This window comes from Mastigoproctus giganteus, chromosome 10 (assembly GCF_048544385.1).
Source record: "Mastigoproctus giganteus isolate SK-2022 chromosome 10, ASM4854438v1, whole genome shotgun sequence".
Taxonomy (NCBI): Eukaryota; Metazoa; Arthropoda; class Arachnida; order Uropygi; family Thelyphonidae; genus Mastigoproctus; species Mastigoproctus giganteus.
The window spans coordinates 89,047,766-89,067,981 of NC_143584.1; the positions used below are offsets into that span (position 1 = coordinate 89,047,766).

Genomic DNA, 20,216 nt, shown 5'->3' on the forward strand with positions numbered 1-20,216 from the left:
GAATCAATGGTTTTCCACTGTATCTAAACGAGGTATGTGTGTAAGCGGCCCTATGCTAAAAACCAAGTCAGAAGAGTTGGCCAAAAAGCTAAGTCGTTTAAATTTCAAAGCGACAGATGGTTGGTTGTCTCGATGGAGATGTAGAATAACATTAGTTAGAAAAAAGCACACGGCGAGAAGGACAGTGCTGATGCTACAAGCACTGAGAAATGGAAATCTGAAAAACTGCCAGAGTTGCTTAAAAATTTTAGTGGGAATGACATTTACAATGCTGATGAAACAGGCTTGTATTATTGTGCTATGCTGGATGGTTCCCTGAGCTATCAACACGTAACATTGTCCAGTTCAAAGAAAGCAATGGATTGTGTAACAGTGTTTATCTGCTCAAACATGTCAGGAAATGATAAACTCAAACTTTTGGTTATTGATAAAAGTGCTAAACCTCGTTGTTTCAAGGGACTTACAATAGGCAGTTTGCTAGTTTTGTATTATGCCAATAAGGTGTGTATGACCACATATATTTTTACACAATGGCTAATGAACTGGGACGTGGAACTGCAACTTAAGTCCAGAAAAATTCTGTTGATATTGGACAACTGCATGGCAACCTCTAATGTAGATGGTTTAAAAAATATTGAACTGGGATTTTTACCCCCTAATACCACATTCCTGATACCTATGGATGTGGGAATTATAAAACATTTGAAGACCTATTATCACAGAAAGCTGGTTAATCACATCCTCGAAGCAATTGAGGAAAATTTGCTGACATCATCTTCAAAATCAATAGAAGTTATTGCAAAAGTTTCAGTGTTAAAAGCTGTACAATTTATTGCTGATAGCTGGTGAGGAATAAGCAGTAAAACAATTCAGAATTGTTTTACTAAATATGGTTTCACAACTAACTGTGATTCGGACACAATGAGATGTACAGAAAATGAAATGGCTTTGGAACTGCAACAGGTCCAAAATTGAAGTATTTTTAATGATGGACCTAATGATTTAATGATTGATATTTTAATATCCTGATATTTTAATAACATGTTGAAAATGAAAATTATGAGGAAACTATTATTGAACAAATTGCGCCAAAACAGTCAGACACCAGAAGACCAAGAAAATGATGACGATGATATACCTAAGTGAGTGACTAACCAGGTTGCCTGGAAATATATCACTGAATTGAGATGCTATTTCATGTAGGAAGGCAATGAAGGCAGTCCTTTATTAGCATTAGATAGCTGCGCCGACTTTGTTCAGTTGCAGTCCATAAAGAGAACACATCAAGGTACACATGATCATTTTTTCAAAGTAAGAACCCTTAAGTAATGTGTAACCTTTGCTTGACACATATTATTCTGTACTGTATATTCATTTTACATATGTACATTGCAAACAAAATGTATGTATGTATATTATATGTACATACGTACATTTTGTTTGCTTTTAGCTTTAGTTATTTTTAAATAAATGTTCGTACCAATATAACTTAAATACAGTGTGCATTCTTTAAATGCCACATTCCTGTTATTTTATTCTTACCTTTTTGCCTTCGTTAGAATATGTTTTTCAGCTCATTAAAATTTTGCTTAATTGGGGTATCTACTTAATTGGGTCAAAGCGATCTAGTCGTGATGTGTCCCAATTAACCGGAATCGACTCTATTTCCTGACAGACCGATTTCTTGTGGTGACTTTTCATTACCATTGTATAGTCCAGATGTCTACCGATCTGAAGCATATTTTTGGTGATTATTCTGAGAAAAGTGTTCCTAGAACCCTGCACAATCTGTGTAGTGATCAGTGTTTGTGATTTAAGACATTTCTGATGAAATTTTCTGTCATGGTTGACAGATTAATTTGTCATGTGGAATTGTTTTGAGAGAAATGGTGCATACTTGGAAATTGTCTTTCCACAATAGATGCTTTGGTTTTATGTTTTTCCTTAATTATGGGAACTAGAAATGGATGTGTTTTCTAAGACATAAGGAATTCCAATTTTATTGCTTTAGCAATAAACAGTTAAATAACTTTTGTTATTTAACTTTGTTATTTTTTTATATGTTTTATTTTGTTATTTTAAATTTGTTATTTTATTTTTATTTTATTTTGTTATTTTGAATTTGTTATTTTGTTATTTAAAGTTAAAGAACTTTTGTTGGATCAGTATCTTCAATGGAGTCCCTTAAGTTTATGTGCTAGGGCCCTTCTAGTACCTAATTTTCGTTAATGATAATACTTGTAATACTTAACAAAAATGTTAACAAAATTTGTGATACTGTCATCAAGACAGTATTACAACAAGTTTTGTCAAAATTTTCTGTAATATTAAGATGGGTATGGTTTTAATTGTAATTAAGATTTGCCACAAGAACTGAACTTAACTGATGGAGCTGTCACTTGAAAAACATACTTCATGGTAATCTGAATATTCTTAGACTCAAATGAAGTTCCAGAAGATTGGAGATGTATAAATGTCTTTTCCATATATAAAGTTGATAAGAATAATATAGAACAGTGGTCTCCAAACCTTTTTGGTCGTGCACCCGTTTTTTTACTTAAAAGGACTAGCACACACACTGGGGGAAAAAAAAAAAAAAGAATTAAATATATAAATTTAATATTTTTTTTATTTAAAAATCATTCACATGGAAGGCATTATATCTAAAATTGCATATAATTTTAAGAGATCACAAATAAAAAAATACAGAACAAATTAAATTGAAGTTCAAGGACAAAATGATAACAAATCATTAATGTAAAAAGTGTAGTAAATATAATACAGTGCTATTTATTTTATTTATAAATAATTTACATGGTATGCATTATATCTAGATATAATACATTATATCCAGATTATATATCACTGTGGAGAACAGCCCTCATTATTTTATTGGGGATTATCTCACGCACCCCATGAATCATCTCGTACACCCCACTTTGTAGACCACTGATCTAGGAAATTATAGGGCAGTTACTGTGATTTTTCTGACAGAAAAAAATTATCTGAAATGTTCTTTTAGTGGCATTCTGCACAGGTAAGTCAAAAAAATTTTTCTCACTTCTCCATTTTTTGAAGAGGTAGCATGTATGATCAATCATATGTGCTACTCCTAAGAATAATATCTAACTGCTAGTAAGATATCATGAGGTAATCATGGAGGAATTGGATGCAGGAAATAATGACATAATTGTATTTTTGAAGGTCATTTGAGTGCATAAATTGGAAAAGATTGGAATTGGGAGTAGGTTGCTACAATTGATAAAGGGGTGCTTAATTAGAAACAGTAATGATTGCTAGGCAAAACTTTTGTTGGATCAGTATCTTCAGTGGAGTCCCTTAAGTTTATGTGCTAGGGCCCTTCTAGTACCTAATTTTCGTTAATGATAATACTTGTAATACTTAACAAAAATGTTAACAAAATTTGTAATACTGTCATCAAGACAGTATTACAAGTTTTGTCAAAATTTTCTGTGATATTAAGATAGGTATGGTTTTAATTTCAAAGACTGGTGAAGTTCTGTAAACTAGGTATCTGTGAGGAGACCTTATAAAGGTTAATTAAGCTAGTGCTTAAAGCATCTTTACTGTTTCTAAGATTGCACGCACGCGCGCGCACACACACACACACACACACACACACACACACACACACACACACACACACACACACACACACACACAAATTGAAAAAGAATGGTTTCAGGATAGATGTACAGAGATTACAAAGGGTACTAGGAAAGTTTTGCAATACAGCTTTGTTTATTTAATTTTTTCAAAGTAATTTCCTCTAGATTCAATACACCTCTCCATCCTCCGAAACCAATCTTTAAACCAGTTCTGCCAAGTTTCACTAGGGAGTAAAGCACACTCGTTGTCCCAAGCCCGTAGAAGGTCCTCATCACTGGAAACCCGCCTCCCTTTTAGCTTTATTTTCACATGCGGGAACAGTGCAAAGTTGCAGGGAGCAAGGTCTGGACTGTAGGGAGGGTGCTAGAGAAGTTTCAGTCCTGTCGTGGTCAAATATTCGTTGCATGGCTTTGGCGCGGTGAGCTGGAGCATTATCGTGATTTAGGTACCAGGTGTCCATTCTTGACTTTGACCGCAGGTTCTTCATAGATCCAATGACTTTAGGCAGGCATTGTTCAGTATACCACTTAGCTGTGACTGTCTTCTGCGTGTCCAAAACGACACGTTCCACAATTCCACTCGATTTGAAAAATACAGCTATCATTTTCTTCTTTACAGATCAGGATTTTTCTGACAATTACGGGTGTGTCGTCATCATCAAAGACCCAAACTTTGTTTTGAGCCTTGGTCGGCAGATCGTAATAGTACAGCCAAGTCTCGTCACCTGTCACGATGTTGTTCACATACCGAGATTGTCCCTTATCAAACTTTTTTAACATCTCCCGGCACCAAGTCACACGTCGTGTCATCTGCTCTTCAGTCAGTTGATGCGGCACCCAGAGAGAACAAAGTTTCTTCACGTGCAAATGATCTTGCAGAATCGAACGAATTGCTGGTGCATTTAGGCCCAAAGTATCCTCTATCTGTTGGTAGATCACTCGCCTGTTTTCGTCAAGCATTTTCCTCACAGCAGTAACGTTTTCCTCCATAACTGACGTTCGTGGCCTTCCCGGCCTCTCAAAATCCTCCAGAGTGAAATTTCCCCTTTGGAATTCTCTATACCACCTGAATATCGTTGTACGATGTGGACAATCATCATCTAGTGCAAGAGTCATTTCTTCTAAGCACTGGTCTATGGTTAAACCACGCACAAAATTATACTGCAAAACTGTCCTTATCTCATTTCGTGACCACGATGCCATCGCAAGCACTTTACACTCTCACTACTAATGAATAACTGAGCCCATCGACTTGGCGCGGCGGCTACTATGCACGTATGAACATGTCTCAACATGCAGCAACAAGCAGCTTCCTGTGATTCATTGTTGCGTCATATTGCAAAACTTTCCTAGTACCCTTTGTATTTACCTTCAACCAGAGTTTGTCTAGTGTTACATAAAATGGATAGTTTCAATAAATTTAAAGGAGGAAACCATTGCATGACTCTGAAAATGCTGCACTGAAAGTTGTTCCTCAAAAAAAAAAAAAAAAAACCTGTATTTTGTTCTACTTTCCCTAAGGCATTGCTGGTCCCAAGCCCAGATGAGAAAGGAGGAGGGGGAGGAGCATACCTCATGTAAAAAAACCCTGGGCTTGGCTGGCTCCGGCCGACAGTACCTGGGATGGGCCCCTGCCTGGGTTACAGGTGAAGATGGAGGATCTATCTTCAGCAACAGTGGAAGTCTGTCACTCTTTCTAAGATACTGGTCCCATCTAAATTGTGGACTATGCAGCAGAGGAATGGCAAGTTGACTGCATTATTTGCCTTAAACCCTATGGATCTCAGTCATTGTAAGATAAACAGTTATGGAGAGATCTAAATTTTGAATGCATAATAATAGAGTAGATCTACAAAAAACAACTCCAGTGGTTTGGACATGTGAACCAGATGAAACAACACAGGCTGCCTAATGTAGTAGTGACAGGAAGAATTGGAGATAAGAGACCATCAGGAACACCCAAAAGAGAATGGTTCCAATGCCTAAAGGAAAACACAGGCTTTCAGAGTTATCAACAAATGATGCAAGATTCAAGAGATCGACAACAATGGAGGATGAGATTAAATAGGAACTCAACCCATGCCAAATGGAAGAGTAGAATGTTGATGATGAATGCATGGTAGTAAATTTCAGTGATTATGTATATTTCAGGCAGTGTTTGCTTCCTGTGTGTCTAGTGTGTACTGGATATATGTACTGAGATTAATCAGGAAATATTTGGTCTAGGGTTGGTAGGTTATATAGATTAACTCTTAACAAAAATGGATTTGCATATTATTTTTGCCCTTTGAGAGGAGTTTGGGAATTAACTGAAAAAACTTTTCTGATGACAAGCTGGGAGAGAGTGAGAGTGGTTATAGGTTATTGGTGAAAAGGTGATGTTTTCATGGGATTGTATTGAGATTCATTTCAAGGACAGACATTAATATAGTGAATGGTATCCCATGATTCAGTTAATCCAATGACAGCTTCTGTCATGGATTAACTGAATGGTTTACTGGAGTAGTATCCATTGTAAGGAAGTTGCTTTGATAATACGAAAATTTTTTTAATTTTTATTTCTCAGAGCAAACTAAACTAAAATTACAATTAATTAGCTTTCGGCTGAGTGGACAGCCTTCTTCAGATAGAAAAATACTTTGAATGGCAGTTGGAATAGAGATGTGCACTGCCAGGATGGTGCGTGAGGCGCGTGGCTAATTGTTTGAGGTTGATGTTTGTGGCTGTGACGTATGGTGGTGACGTGGCCAGCGTTTGTCTATGGACAGAATTACTGCTTCTGTGATGGGGTTAACTTGACAACCACTGTTCCTGTTCAAAGAGGTATCCGAGCATTTGAACAGGAACAGTGGTTGTCAAGTTAACCCCATCACAGAAGCAGTAATTCTGTCCATAGACAAACGCTGGCCACGTCACCACCATACGTCACAGCCACAAACATCAACCTCAAACAATTAGCCACGCGCCTCACGCACCATCCTGGCAGTGCACATCTCTATTCCAACTGCCATTCAAAGTATTTTTCTATCTGAAGAAGGCTGTCCACTCAGCCGAAAGCTAATTAATTGTAATTTTAGTTTAGTTTGCTCTGATAAATAAAAATAAAAATTTTCGTAGTATGAATCCAGAGCACGTAGGCCTCTTTCATTATATTGCTTTGATAAGTTTCAGAAGTGGAGAACCAGACTAGTGAGGCTAATATCCACGCTGAATATATTAAAGATATATGAAGCCTTTAGTTATATTGATATTAGATAATTATAAGATATAAATTTCTCAATTTTCTTAGTAGCAAATGAAGCATAGAGATATCAGTTATATGAATAATTGCCATGCAATATTTAGAAAGAATTTAAGCTAAATTTTCATGACTGATAATTTTTTTTTTATTGTGACTTTTTTTATTATGAGTTGTGAATGGATAATTGCATATTATTTTATTTTAAAAAGCATTATCCTGTGAGTTCTCTCCAGTTTACTGTTAAAAATAATTAAGTTTGTAATAAAAATTTAATTTCTGCTTCTGTAGAATCAGTATAGACAACTTTATGTTGAAATTATCAAGAGGATTCTTCCTGAAGATGTAAAGTAAGAAGTCATTTTATTGTTATTTTTAAGTTATTGTTATTATTTTTACAAAATGCATACCAGGATATCCAAGAGTTGCACAAGATATTGCAGCTCTGGCAAATGCTAAGTTTTTATTTATATTTAGCCATTTTATTGACTTAATTGTTATATTAAATTATTTTCTACAAGTAGTTTTATAGTTCTAGTCAAGCTCCTTGGTTTATTTGAATTTATATAGCGATTTTGAAAGTTAATACTTAGTGTCCATAGATTTTACCATTCGAAACTTGCCGCCATTGTTATACAATGCAGAATAGTGTAACGTATATCCCGAACTTATATTTTTTCTTAGCTAGCTTAGATAGCTAGCATTTATAGCTTAACGTTTAACATAAAACTAGATAGCAAAATACGTAGCACTGTATTATAAATCTGCTAGCTTAATTTAGTATTATCAATTAATCAATTACAATTTATTAATCTTATTAAATTTCATTGTTAATTAAATTGTACTTAAATGGAATCATGACCCAGACTAGAGCAGCAAAGCAACGAGCACAAAGTACCTGTAGTACTGTGGCTCGGGGGAGAACCGAAGATGCCGATTCTTCAACGCATCACAGTCTAAAAAAATATGTGAAATGTGCAATATTTGCAGACCTGTCTAGAACAGGACATGATCTAGCCAAGGGGGATGATGTTTTTGTGTGTGCTAGGTACAGAGACTGTGAAGAAATTAGGTGCCAACTCAGCATTCTAATGATCGTTTATTAGAGTTTTAGGTGTAGGGTACATACCCTCGAAGATATTGAAGTGGGGGACCCATCAAGTCCTCAGCTGCCTAACTCAACACCAGAGCTCACTTCTGTGCATCAGGCAACACAGTGGCTGTCTCCAAGGCAGAATGTGTTGGTCCCACAAGAGCTAGTTATTGTCAGGGAGATGGGGAGTATATTAGGCAAAGGACCAGAGTTTATCTGCCAGGAACAAAAGTTGATGAGGTTGTAGACCACAGATATCATCTTTTAAGGGACAAAAGGTGATATTGTTGTACATGTTGGTACTAATGACCTTAAGAGTAAGAGATCTGCAGATTTACTTAACAAGTACAGGTTAGTATTGAAAAAAAGTGAGTTAGAGTTAAATTTGAAAGTGTCTGCAATTCTGCCCAGGCATGATAGGAAAGAGTATATTGTGAGAGCCTTGTCAATCAATTCGGCCCTGGAGAGATTGTGCAAGGTTAATGGGGTAGAATTTTTTTCAGCATGGTCTTTGCTTGCTAACAGGAGAGATTCTTTCTACAGGGATGAGATACTATTAAATAGAAAGGATGCAAGAATATTTGCTGATGCTATCGAGGCAGTGTTAGATGGGTTGGAAAATTGCTAGCTTGGGGGGATTCACAGACTAAAAGATTAACAGTAGCCGCAGGCAGAGGCAAAAGTGATTCTTGAACCTCTTCTATTCTAATGAGCAGCAGCCTGGAGAGCATGTTGCTGGGGATTTCAAGAGCTGCTGGGAGTCATCATGGAACAAGTAAATACATTTGCTGTGTTAAGGTAACTAAGAGTAAGAACTGGTGCATGTATACTTGCATGTATACCAATGCTAGAAGTATAGTAAATAAATTTGATGAATTTGAAGTGCTGATCAAGACATCAAGGGCAGATATTGTTGGGATATCAGAGACATGGTGTCACACAGATATAAGCAGTGGAGAATTGGAATTTGGGGAGTACAATGTGTACAGAAAGGATAGACAGGGTAGGAAGGGAGGAGGGTTCTGTTAGTTAAGAAACACACACAAAATCTAATGAAGTGCATCCAGTTGATATGGGTAGACAGTGCAATGTTGAGTCAGTTTGGTGTGGCATAAACACTGGCAAAGGGAAAATGAGAGTAGGAGTTTGATATAGGCCTAATGGTTCTGATGAGTAGAACGAACAATTGTGCAGAGAAATAGTGGGCCAGTAAATCAGAATGTCTTGTAATGGGGGGGGGGGGGATTTTAACTTTTCTGATATTGACTGGAACTTGTGTATTGGTCACTCTCACACTATCAAGATTTTCGTGGATTTATTGGATGATTGTTTTCTACAGCAACATGTTCCAGGGACAACCAGAGGAAATAATACTCTTGATCTGATTACCAGCAGTGATTATTCATGCATTAAGAATTTGTAGATAAAGGAACCACTAGGTGACAGTGAACACAGTGTACTGATGTGACTATTTACTTAAAAGATATAACTACCATAAAGGGTAAAGGGAAACGTTTTTGTTTTCGTAAAGGTGACTATAGTGGTCTCAGACAGTTTTTAAATTTTATACAGTGAAATCAACTGATGATGTTTAAAGCAGTGAATTCTAAACGGGAAGCCTTCAGGACTTAATTTTGCAGGCTACTAGGCTTTTCATTCCAACTAAGAAATACTGTTCAAGATTAGGCCTAAATGTCAGACGAACCAGTGTGGCTCGTGGCAGAGAAGAAAAATGTATGGGATATATAAAAATTATCAGGTGACACAAGCGTATGGCAGATATAAGGTAGTCTGTAGTCAAGTTACAAAGGAGGTTTGGCAAGCGAAAGCTGATTGCGAGAAATCCTTGACAAAGAATGCAAGCAAAACAATGAAGACTTCTTTACTTATGTAAATTATAGAAGCAAGGGAATGAATCAGATTGTTCCACTTTGATGTTGGTGGTTCGACTGTTGATGATCCTGCTCATATAGCTGACAAACTGAATCAGTATTTTGCATCTACATTCAGACATGAGGAATTCTGTAAGGAAGAGGAGGAAGAACTTTACTAAACTGTAACAGGGAGCTAAACTATTTTGTAATAATGGAGAGTAAAGTGGAGTTAAATTTTTTTTTTTTTTTTTTTATGAAAACCCCAAAGACGAGATGAATTAGAATCTATAGTACTTAGTACCATGCTTGAGTTGGAGGTTGAGAAGACGAGAGGAGGTATTTGTTAACATTAGACTTGAACTTCAGTAGACTGTAATTTTCAGTCTACAGAAGACTGCAGTTGAATGAATAAACGAAGCAGATGAAAAGTTGGTTCTGTGAGTTTGAAGTTGGACAGTAAATGGATGTTGGCTGGTGCTGGCACGTGTTCGGACTGTTTTGAAAGAGAGAGTGGGAATTATAGAAGCCATTCAGAAGAACAGTGCCAGAACAGAAGAAGATACAGGAAGTATCTGTAGAAATGGCATGCAGCAAAAACAGAACATCTGTGAGATAGTGAGTGCAGAGACTCTGTTAGAGATGAGTCATAATTAACCTAACTGCCCTCTTCTGAATGGTATCAAGAAGCCTGAGAGAGGTTTTGGGGGGCACCGCCACAGATAGGGGAGCAATATTCCATGGTAGGGCAGATTTGTGATTTGTACAGAGTGAACAGCTGCGAGGAAGAAAAGTAAAGGCGTGAGTGAAAGAGAAAACCAAGTTTTTTAGATGCAGAGGAAGCAATATTTGTTATGTGTTTGTGCCAAGTTAGAGAGAGAGAGAGAGAGAGAGAGAGAGAGAGAGAGAGAGAGAGAGAGAGAGAGAGAGAGAGAGATTAGAAGTCAGGGTAATCCCCAAAAGAGATATGTCAACTTGAAGCAAAGATAAGCATAGGAGCAGAAGAATCCTTTTTGCAAGATATAAGACAAGACTGAGGTTTAAAAGTTTTAAGACTGAGTTTGTCTTTGCCCCACTGGAGATCGGCGTTTGAGGAATTGGTAGTGGATATTCGAGAAGTTGAAGCTGATTGAGCAGGGCAAGGTTTCTCAAAATGGAAAGTTAAATGCAATGTGCTATCATCGGCAAAACTATGGATAGGATTTCCAGTCAAGGGAAGAAGGTCATTAATATACAAGAGGAAAAGAGTGGGGGAAAGAACTGAACCTTGGGAGACACCAGCATTAGTAGAGAAGTTAGAAGACAGAGAGCCATATACCATCATCCTCAGTGAGTGGTCAGAGAGAAAACTGGATAACCAATTACAAAAAACAATCGCCAAACCATAAGATGGAAGCTTGTTTAGAAGACCTTTATGCCAAAGACGATCAAAAGCCTTAGAGATGTCAAGAGCAACTGCTTGTGTTTCACTGAACTTTTCCATTGAATTTGTCCATAAATGGGTAACATAAGCCAGAATATCCGCAGTGGATCAACACTGACGGAATCCATATTGGTGATCGTTGATCATACGGAAGGTTTCTAGGTAGTTTAAGAGTTGGCGCTTAATTGATTTGTCCATTACTTTAGGAAGAGTAGAAGTAATTGCAATGGGACGATAATTGGATGGGAGGGATTTGTCACCCTTTTTAGGAACTGGCTGGATATGAGCAAATTTCCAAGCAGAAAGAAAAACAACTTTGGAATAAGAAAGTGAAAAAAAGGTGGCAAAGAACAGGAGTAAGTTCAGGAGCACAGGTTTTGAGAACAAGTCGAGAAATACCATCAGGACCTAGAGTTTGCTGAACATCAAGATTCATCAAAATCCTTCTGACATCCTTTTGACGGAAGACAACAGAAGGCGTTGAATGGAGCATGTTGGGAATGGTGGGATTTGTTTTACCACGATCATTAATACATGAGTTAGACGAAAAATGGGATGCTAGCAGGTCAGCTTTATCCTTGGACCAAATGACAACAGAAGCATCTGGTTTTGACAGAGTTGAGAGCAGAGATGGGCAAAAATTGCGGCCAATAGCTTTGGCAAGAGACCAGAATGCTCGGCTGCCATTAGGGCAAGAAGCAAGTTTTCTACTTTTAGCCTGTTCAAAATCTAGTTTGGATTAGTTTATAACTGCTTTACAATTGTTGCGAGCTTTGGTGTAGTCAGAAGATGAAACTGAAGAATTTGAAACAAGACAAGTACGATGTGCAACATTCTTCTCCTGAATGGCCTTAGCACATTTATTGGAAAACCAAGGTTTAGATAAAGGATTAGATTTTAAAGTGGAGTGTGGGATAAAGGATTCCATTCCTGCAAGAATAATTTCACTGACGTGATCTGAGGAAATGTACACATTAGAAATTTTGAAACAGTAGTCCGACCAAGGAAAAGAAATCTCACAGGCCATCCCATTTTGCATTCTTGTAATGCCAAACAACACGAGGTTGGGAATAGCCATGGGATAAAGGCTCCATTGGAGAAGTGACAATCACCAAGTTATTATCTGAGATTCCTAAAGGACCACTCACTTTGACAGTGTTCTTAGAAGGGTTGTTTGTGTGAAAAAGATCAGGTGTGTTGGCTGTATGATTAGAATTGTCCGGTATACTTGTAGGTAAATGAACAATCTGTGCAAGGTCATTAATAAAAATGATTATAGACCTGTTCTCTTCCGGGGAAAATAATGGAGTCAATGGTTAGAGAAGTAGCATTAGCATTAGCATTAGTAGAGGCATTTGATGCAAGAAAGCAAGCTTATGCAGCATCAGCCAAAAAAAAAAAAAAAAAAAACCACTTCCACTTCACCCCTCTGTTCGTTCAAAATACCTGTCCAGCTGAGCCTTAAACTTATTTAGGCTATCAACTTCCACGACAAGGGATGGAAGTCTGTTCCACCAACCAACCACCCGCTGGCTGAAGGCAAATTTCCGCACGTCTATCCTACATCTGTCTTTCTTCAATTTGAATTTATGCCCTCTCAGGTGATTATTCTGAGCGAGAGGAAGAATCCCATCAGCATTGAGCATGCTCAAACCATTCAAGGCTTTATACACCTCTATCAGATCACCTCGCTGGTGCCTAGTCTCCAGACATTGTAATTTGCAAAACTTAAGCCTTTCTTCGTAAGAGCACCCCTTTGTTCCATTCACTAATCTTGTTGCCCTTCTCTGTACTCGTTCCAGCAGCTCTACATCCTTCTTGAAATGAGGCTTCCAGACCTGTATACAGTACTCGAGGTGTGGCCTGACCATTGCCTTATACAAGGGAATAATCACCTCCTTATCCCTGCTAGAAAAATTCCTATATATCATTGACAACACACCATGAGCTACTCTTGCAGCCCGTCTGCACTGCTCAGAGAACTTCATATCTGCCTGCACAACCACCCCCAGGTCCCTTTCATTCTCTACCACTGTCAGTGTAGTACCACAGAGTTGATACGTTGCTCTGGGGTTGCTGTTTCCCATGTGTAGTACTTTACATTTGTCAATGTTAAACTTCATTTGCCACCTCTCAGCCCATCTGCTCAACCTTTCCAGATCCTGTTGCAGCAGCATAGTGTCAGTAGTGTCCTTGATAACCCTGCCTACCTTTGTATCGTCTGCAAACTTCGACATTAAGCTTGATATACCCTCATCAGTATCATTTATGAATACAGAAAACAATAATGGACCCAACACTGAGCCCTGAGGGACTCCACTAATAACATTAGTCCACGACGAGCAGTGTCCATTGATTACCACTCTGTCTTCTCCCCCTCAGCCACCCCTTTATGCACATCAGCAATTTGCATCCAATGCCACACTGCTCCAGTTTGTGCAGCAGTCTTCCATGTGCAACAGTATCAAAAGCCTTTCTAAGATCCAAGTATATAATATCAAAGTTATTCCCTGCATCCAGTTCCTTTGTGACTGCATCATAGTATCCAATCAAATTGGTCAGGCAAGACTTCCCCTTAACAAAACCATGCTGTGTCCGAGCTATAGCTGAAGTCTTGTCTAAATGATCCTGCAGTGCTTCTTTAACTAGTGCCTCCATTAATTTTCCTGGAACAGAAGTTAAACTCACAGGTCTATAATTACTTGTGTCAGCCTTTGATCCTCCTTTGTGAATTGGGGTGACATTTGCACATAGTGATGCAGGATCACCAATAGCTCACCAATAGCTTCGAGGAAAGACAGTTGTATAATAGACAAGACTGCAGTAATAGTTCAGACACAGTATGGATTTGTTTAGGGGAAGTCTTGTTTGACCAATTTGATTGATTACTATGATGTGGTCACAAAGGAATTGGATCAAAAAATAATTTTGATATTATATTCTTGGATTTTTGAAAAGCTTTTGATACTGTTGCACATGGAAGACTGCTTTACAAATTGGAGCAGTATGGCATTAAGGGCAAGTTGCGGCTATGAATAAAGGGATGGTTGAGTGGGAGACTGCACAGTGGTAATAAATGGATACTGCTCTATTCACTAATTATCATTGATATCATTGATGAATGCCTTCATCAATGATATCGATGAAGGTATATTAGGCTCAATGTCCAAGTTTGCAGATGATACAAAGGTTGGCAGGGTTGTTAATGACAGTAAAGACAGTATGCTGCTGCAACATCTAGTAAAGTTAGATAGATGTGCTGAGAAGTGGTAACTAAACTTTAAAATTGTCAAATGCAAAGTGCATCAAATGCATATGGGTAGCAGTAACCCAAGAGAAATGTTCCAGCTGTGTGGTACTACACTCGGAGGTGGAGAATGAAAAAGACCTGGCGGTAATTGTGCAGTCTGATATGAAGTTCTCTGGACAGTGCAGACGGGCTGTCAGAGCAGGTCATGTAGTTTTATCAATGATATATAGGAAATTTGTTAGCAGAGACAGGGAGGTGATTATCTCCTTGTAATAAGACAATGGTCAAGCCACACCTTGAGTACTTTGTACAGGTTTGGGGGCCTCATTTTAGGAAGGATGTAGAGTTGCTAGAACGAGTACAGAGAAGGGCAAGAAGACTGGTGAGAAGAACAAAAGAGGGGTGCACTTATAAAGAAAGGATTAAGTGCTGCAAATTGCAGCGTCTGGAGACTAGGCACCTATGAGGTGATCTGATTGAGGTGTATAAGACCTTGAATGGTTTAAACAGGCCCAATGCAGATGGGACACTTCCGCTTGTTCAGATTAAGAACTCGAGGATTCGTAGACTCAAATCGAGGAAAGACAGTTGTATAATAGATATGCAGAAATTTGCCTTTATCCAGTGGGTAGTTGATTGCTGGAACAGAGTTCCATCTGCTTTTGTGCAAGTTGATAGCTTAAATAAATTTAAGGCTGAACCAGACAAACATTTGGATTGAATGTATGTGTGAATTGGGAAGGTTTTTTTTTTTTTTTTTTTAGTTGATGCTATATAAGCTTGCTGTCTTACATCATATGCCTCAACTAATGCTAATGTTAAAGAGTTCTTTCCCTACCCTCTACTTCCTCCTCTCCATAATTGCGAGAAATGGTCCGAATTTAAATTATGGTAGGCGGAGATGCTTAGGACTAACTTTTTAAAACTGATACTGTACTACAGTCACCTATCACAAAATTATAAACACTATGTATAGTAGACAGCGCAAAAGATGATGGCACACTATGGCCATAGTTGCCGGTGCACCTAATAAATCCCTAAACCAACAACAACAGCAGCACAAAAGCTGAGAAAATGCATCCATAATTGAATAAAAATTAAGCCAGACAGTCAAACTTTAAAGAATATAATGCAGACTAAAAAGGGTTTAGGGCTGAAAGTCTCAGACTACAGGGAGATTTACTAGATGAACAAGTTAGTTCAAAGCAGCATTTTATTTTGTAGTAAATTACTATGAACTAAATGATATGACTTGATGTGACCATTTTTTTAAAATATTTACTTACACATTAATAAATAATATTTATGAAAAAACATTGTAAATAATATTCAAGAAAAGAATACAAATAATAATTTTTAAAAGCACATTTTCAACGCAAAGCATTTTTAACATCAGTATTATGATAATGATATTATTTATGGAAATCATCACTTTCATCAGGAATAATGTATTACATTCTAGACAAACAAGTTAATGCAAAGCATCATTTTAGTTCATAGTAAATTACCGAAGTAGATGAAATGGCATAGTTTTTATTACATCTCATATTGTTCGGTGTAGATGCACCATAGTTTACCCATAAATTTGAGCTACGTATGTAGTGTAAAAGGCAATGTTTTAATAGTATCCCATATTGTGGGTGCCTTCACAACAAGATAGCTGGTATTGCACTACTTCAAATAACGTTTCTCTAGTTGAGAAGACTACTGTTATTTATTTTCAGTGGATAATCCACCACCCAAACGATCATTTCGAAGCTTTTTTCATCTTCTAATACATTATTATTTTTACACCATTTGGCATCTCTCATATTGTGGAAATAACTTCGCAACTGTGTTGGCATGTTGCATTACCAGGGTACCTGCCCACTCACTGATGATGAAGCCAAAAAAGCTTCGAAATGATCGTCTGGGTGGTGGTATCCACTGAAAATAAATAACAGTAGTCTTCTCTACTAGAGAAGCATTATTTATTTGAAGTAGTGCAACACCAGCTATCTCGTTATGAAGGCACCCACGATATGAGATACTATTAAAGCGATGCCTTTTACACTACATACGTAGTTCAAATTTATGTGTAAACTATGGTGTATCTACACCGATATTATATAGTTAATTACCTAACCCATAAAAATTAAGCCTTGTGCATTTCATCTTCTAATCTCACATTGTGAATTCCTTTACAAGGCGGTGCTGTGATATTGCACTACCTTGAATAAGCAAAGCTTTGCCAGTAGAGAAGACTAATATTACTTATTCTCGGCAGATGCCACCATCCAACTGGCACCATTCTGAAGCTTGTTGGCTTCTCAATGGTGGGTGGGTAGGTATTCTGATGATACAATGAGTGAAACCCAGTTATGAAGTATAACTCCACAATATTAGCATTAGTAATGGTACATGATGCAAGAAAGCAAGCTTATTAGCATTAGTAGAGGCATATGATGCAAGAAAGCAAGCTTATGCAGCATCAGCCAAAAAAAAAAAAAAAACCCTTCCGCTTCACCCCTCCGTTCGTTCGAAATACCTGTCCAGCTGAGCCTTAAATTTATTTAGGCTATCAACTTCCACAACAAGGGATGGAAGTCTGTTCCACCAACCAACCACCCGCTGGCTAAAGGCAAATTTCCGCACGTCTATCCTACATCTGTCTTTCCTCAATTTGAATTTATGCCCTCTCAGGTGATTTTTCTGAGCAAGAGGAAGAATCCCATCAGCATTGAGCATGCTCAAACCATTCAAGGCTTTATACACCTCTATCAGATCACCTTGCCAGTGCCTAGTCTCCAGACACTGTAATTTGCAAAACTTAAGCCTTTCTTCGTAAGAGCAACCCTTTGTTCCATTCACTAATCTTGTTGCCCTTCTCGTTCGAGCAGCTCTACATCCTTCTTGAAATGAGGCCTCTAGACCTGTATACAGTACTCTAGGTGTGGCCTGACCATTGCCTTATACAAGGGAATGATCACCTCCTTATCCCTGCTAGAAAAATTCCTGTATATCATTGACAGAACACCATGAGCTACTCTTGCAGCCCGTCTGCACTCCTCAGAGAACTTCATATCTGCCTGCACAATTACCCCCAGGTCCTTTTCATTCTCTACCACTGTTAGTGCAGTACCACAGAGTTGATACGTTGCTTTGGGGTTGCTGTTTCCCATACGTAGTACTTTACATTTGTCAATGTTAAACTTCATTTGCTACCTCTCAGTCCATCTACTCAACCTTTCCAGATCCTGTTGTAGGAGTATAGTGTCAGTAGTGTCCTTAACAACCCTGCCAACCTTTGTATCGTCTGCAAACTTGGATATTAATAATAGAATCTTTAATTGCAGCAATGATATGGTGGTGCCAGGGGTTATACCATCATCAATATTATTTATAAATACAGAAAACAATAATGGACCCAACACTGAACCCTTAGGGACTCCACTAATAACATTAGTCCACGATGAGCAGTGTCCATTGATTACCACTCTGTCTTCTCCCCCTCAACCACCCCTTTATCCATAGCAGCAATTTGCCTCCAATGCCACAGTGCTCCAATTTGTGCACCAGTCTTCCATGTGCAACAGTATCAAAAGCCTTTCTAAGATCCAAGTATATAATATCAAAGTTATTCCCTGCATCCAGTTCTTTTGTGACTGCATCATAGTATCCAATCAAATTTGTCAGGTAAGACTTCCCCTTAACAAAACCATGCTGTGTCCGAGCTATAACTGAAGTCTTGTCTAGATGATCCTGCAGTGCTTTTTTAACCAGTGTCTCCTTTAATTTTCCTGGAACAGAAGTTAAACTCACAGGTCTATAATTACTTGTGTCAGCCTTTGATCTTCCTTTGTGAATTGGGGTCACATTTGCACATCTCCAGTCTATGGGTACCTCCCCTAAGTCCAAGGAAGCTCTCATAATTATGGCTAAGGGTTTGCTTACTTCCTTTGCTTCCTCCTTTAATATAACTGGATAGATCCCATCCACCCCAGGTGCCTTTCTTGTGTTTATCTTCAAGAATTTCTCCTCCACTTTACTCTCAGTTATTCAAGATTATCTAGCTTACTGCCAGAGTTGAATACACCTCTGGCATTCCCCTCGCTGAATAACTCCTCATGCGTGAATGTCGATGCAAAATATTCATTTAGTTTGTTAGCTCCCTGAGCAGGATCATCAACAGTTGAACCCTCGATATCAAGTGGACCAATCTGATTCATCCCCTTCCTTCTAGAGTTTACATAAGTAAATAACTCTTTGCTGTTTTTCTTTGCATCCCTTGACAAAGATTTCTCGTAATCTGCCTTTGCCTGCCTAACCTCCTTTGTAACATGGTTACAGATCAACTTATATCTATCATAGGCTTCTGTGTCATGTGTTAATTTATATGTATCTCATGCATTTTTCTTCTTTGCCATATGTCTCATCAGTTCATCTGACATCCATTTTGGCCTAAACCTTGAACAGTATTTCTTAGTTGGTATGTAAAGCCTAGTAGCTTCCAAGATAAGTTCTTTGAATGCTTCTGTTGGTAACATCATCAGTTGGTCCCACTGTATAGAATTTAAATACTGTCTCAGACCATTGTAGTTGCCTTTATGAAAGCAATAACCCTTCCCTTTACCCCTCATGGTAGTTAACTCTTTGAGTAAATCCCACTTCAGCACACTGTGATCACCTCCACCTAGTGGTTCCTTTATCTGTAGATTCTTAATGCATGAAGAATCACTACTGATAATCAAATCAAGAGTATTACTCCCTCTATTTGCCTCCCGAACATGCTGATGTAGAAAACAATCATCCAATAAATCCACAAAAGCCTTGCTAGTGTGTGAGTGAACAACCCACAAATTCCAGTCAATATCTGGGAAATTAAAATCCCCCATTATATAAGACTCTCTGAGTTATTGGCCCACTCTATTTCCCTGTACAGTTTCTTATTATACTTATCAGAGTCATTAGGCCTATAGCACACTCCTACTCTCAATTTTGATCCCCCAATGCTTATGTCACACCAAACTGACTCGTCACTTCACTGTCCAGCGATGTCGACTGGCTTCACTTCCTTGGATTTTATGTGTTCCTTAACTAATAGTATAACCCCTCCTCCCTTCCTGTCCTGTCTATCCTTTCTGTAGACATTGTATTCCCCAAATTCCAGTTCTGCATTCCTTATATCTGTGTGACACCACATCTCTGATATCCCAACAATATCCGCCTTTGATGCTTTGAGCAATACCTCAAATTCATCAATTTTATTTACCAAACTCCTAGCATTGGTGTATACGCAAGTATACATGCACCTGTTCCTATTCTTAGCTACCCTAACACAACCCATGTGTTTACTTGTACCACAATGACTCCCAGCAGTCTCTGAAATATCCTGCATCTTATTTTCCAGGCTTCTGCTCATTCCAATAGAAGCAGTGCAAGAATCACTTTCACCTCTGCCAGTGGCTACTGTTAATTTATTAGTCCTTGTATCCCCCCAAGCTAGCAGTTTTCAGACTTACCCAACACTGCCTCGATACAGCATCTCATGAGAAATGCCTTACAGCATGCAATAGTAAAGACCAAAAAAGGGTTAAAAGTAAACATTTAAACTATCTAAAGAGGAGTGCTAAAAGGAAAGTTAGATTTAAATAATTTCAGCTGATTCCATGCCACTGAAGTAAAAAATATTTTGAAGCATTTAATTATTTTGGCGTTGAATTCATATTGTGA

At 38.0% G+C, this 20,216-nt stretch overlaps 1 protein-coding gene across 5 annotated transcripts in view; it reads left to right on the forward strand.

Moving 5' to 3' along the window:
* Positions 1 to 20,216, forward strand: part of LOC150079142 (polyamine-transporting ATPase 13A3-like) — a 750,840-nt gene that overhangs the window by 158,049 nt on the left and 572,575 nt on the right. For all 5 annotated transcript variants that reach the window (XR_016547547.1, XR_016547548.1, XR_016547549.1 and 2 more), the window contains exon 4: positions 7,159 to 7,217. Coding sequence is in view for 2 of the 5 variants with exons in the window: in XM_090383358.1 (XP_090239484.1) it covers positions 7,159 to 7,217 (59 nt within the window). In the remaining 3 variants the exon portion in view is untranslated. The remainder of the gene's footprint in view (positions 1 to 7,158; positions 7,218 to 20,216) is intronic.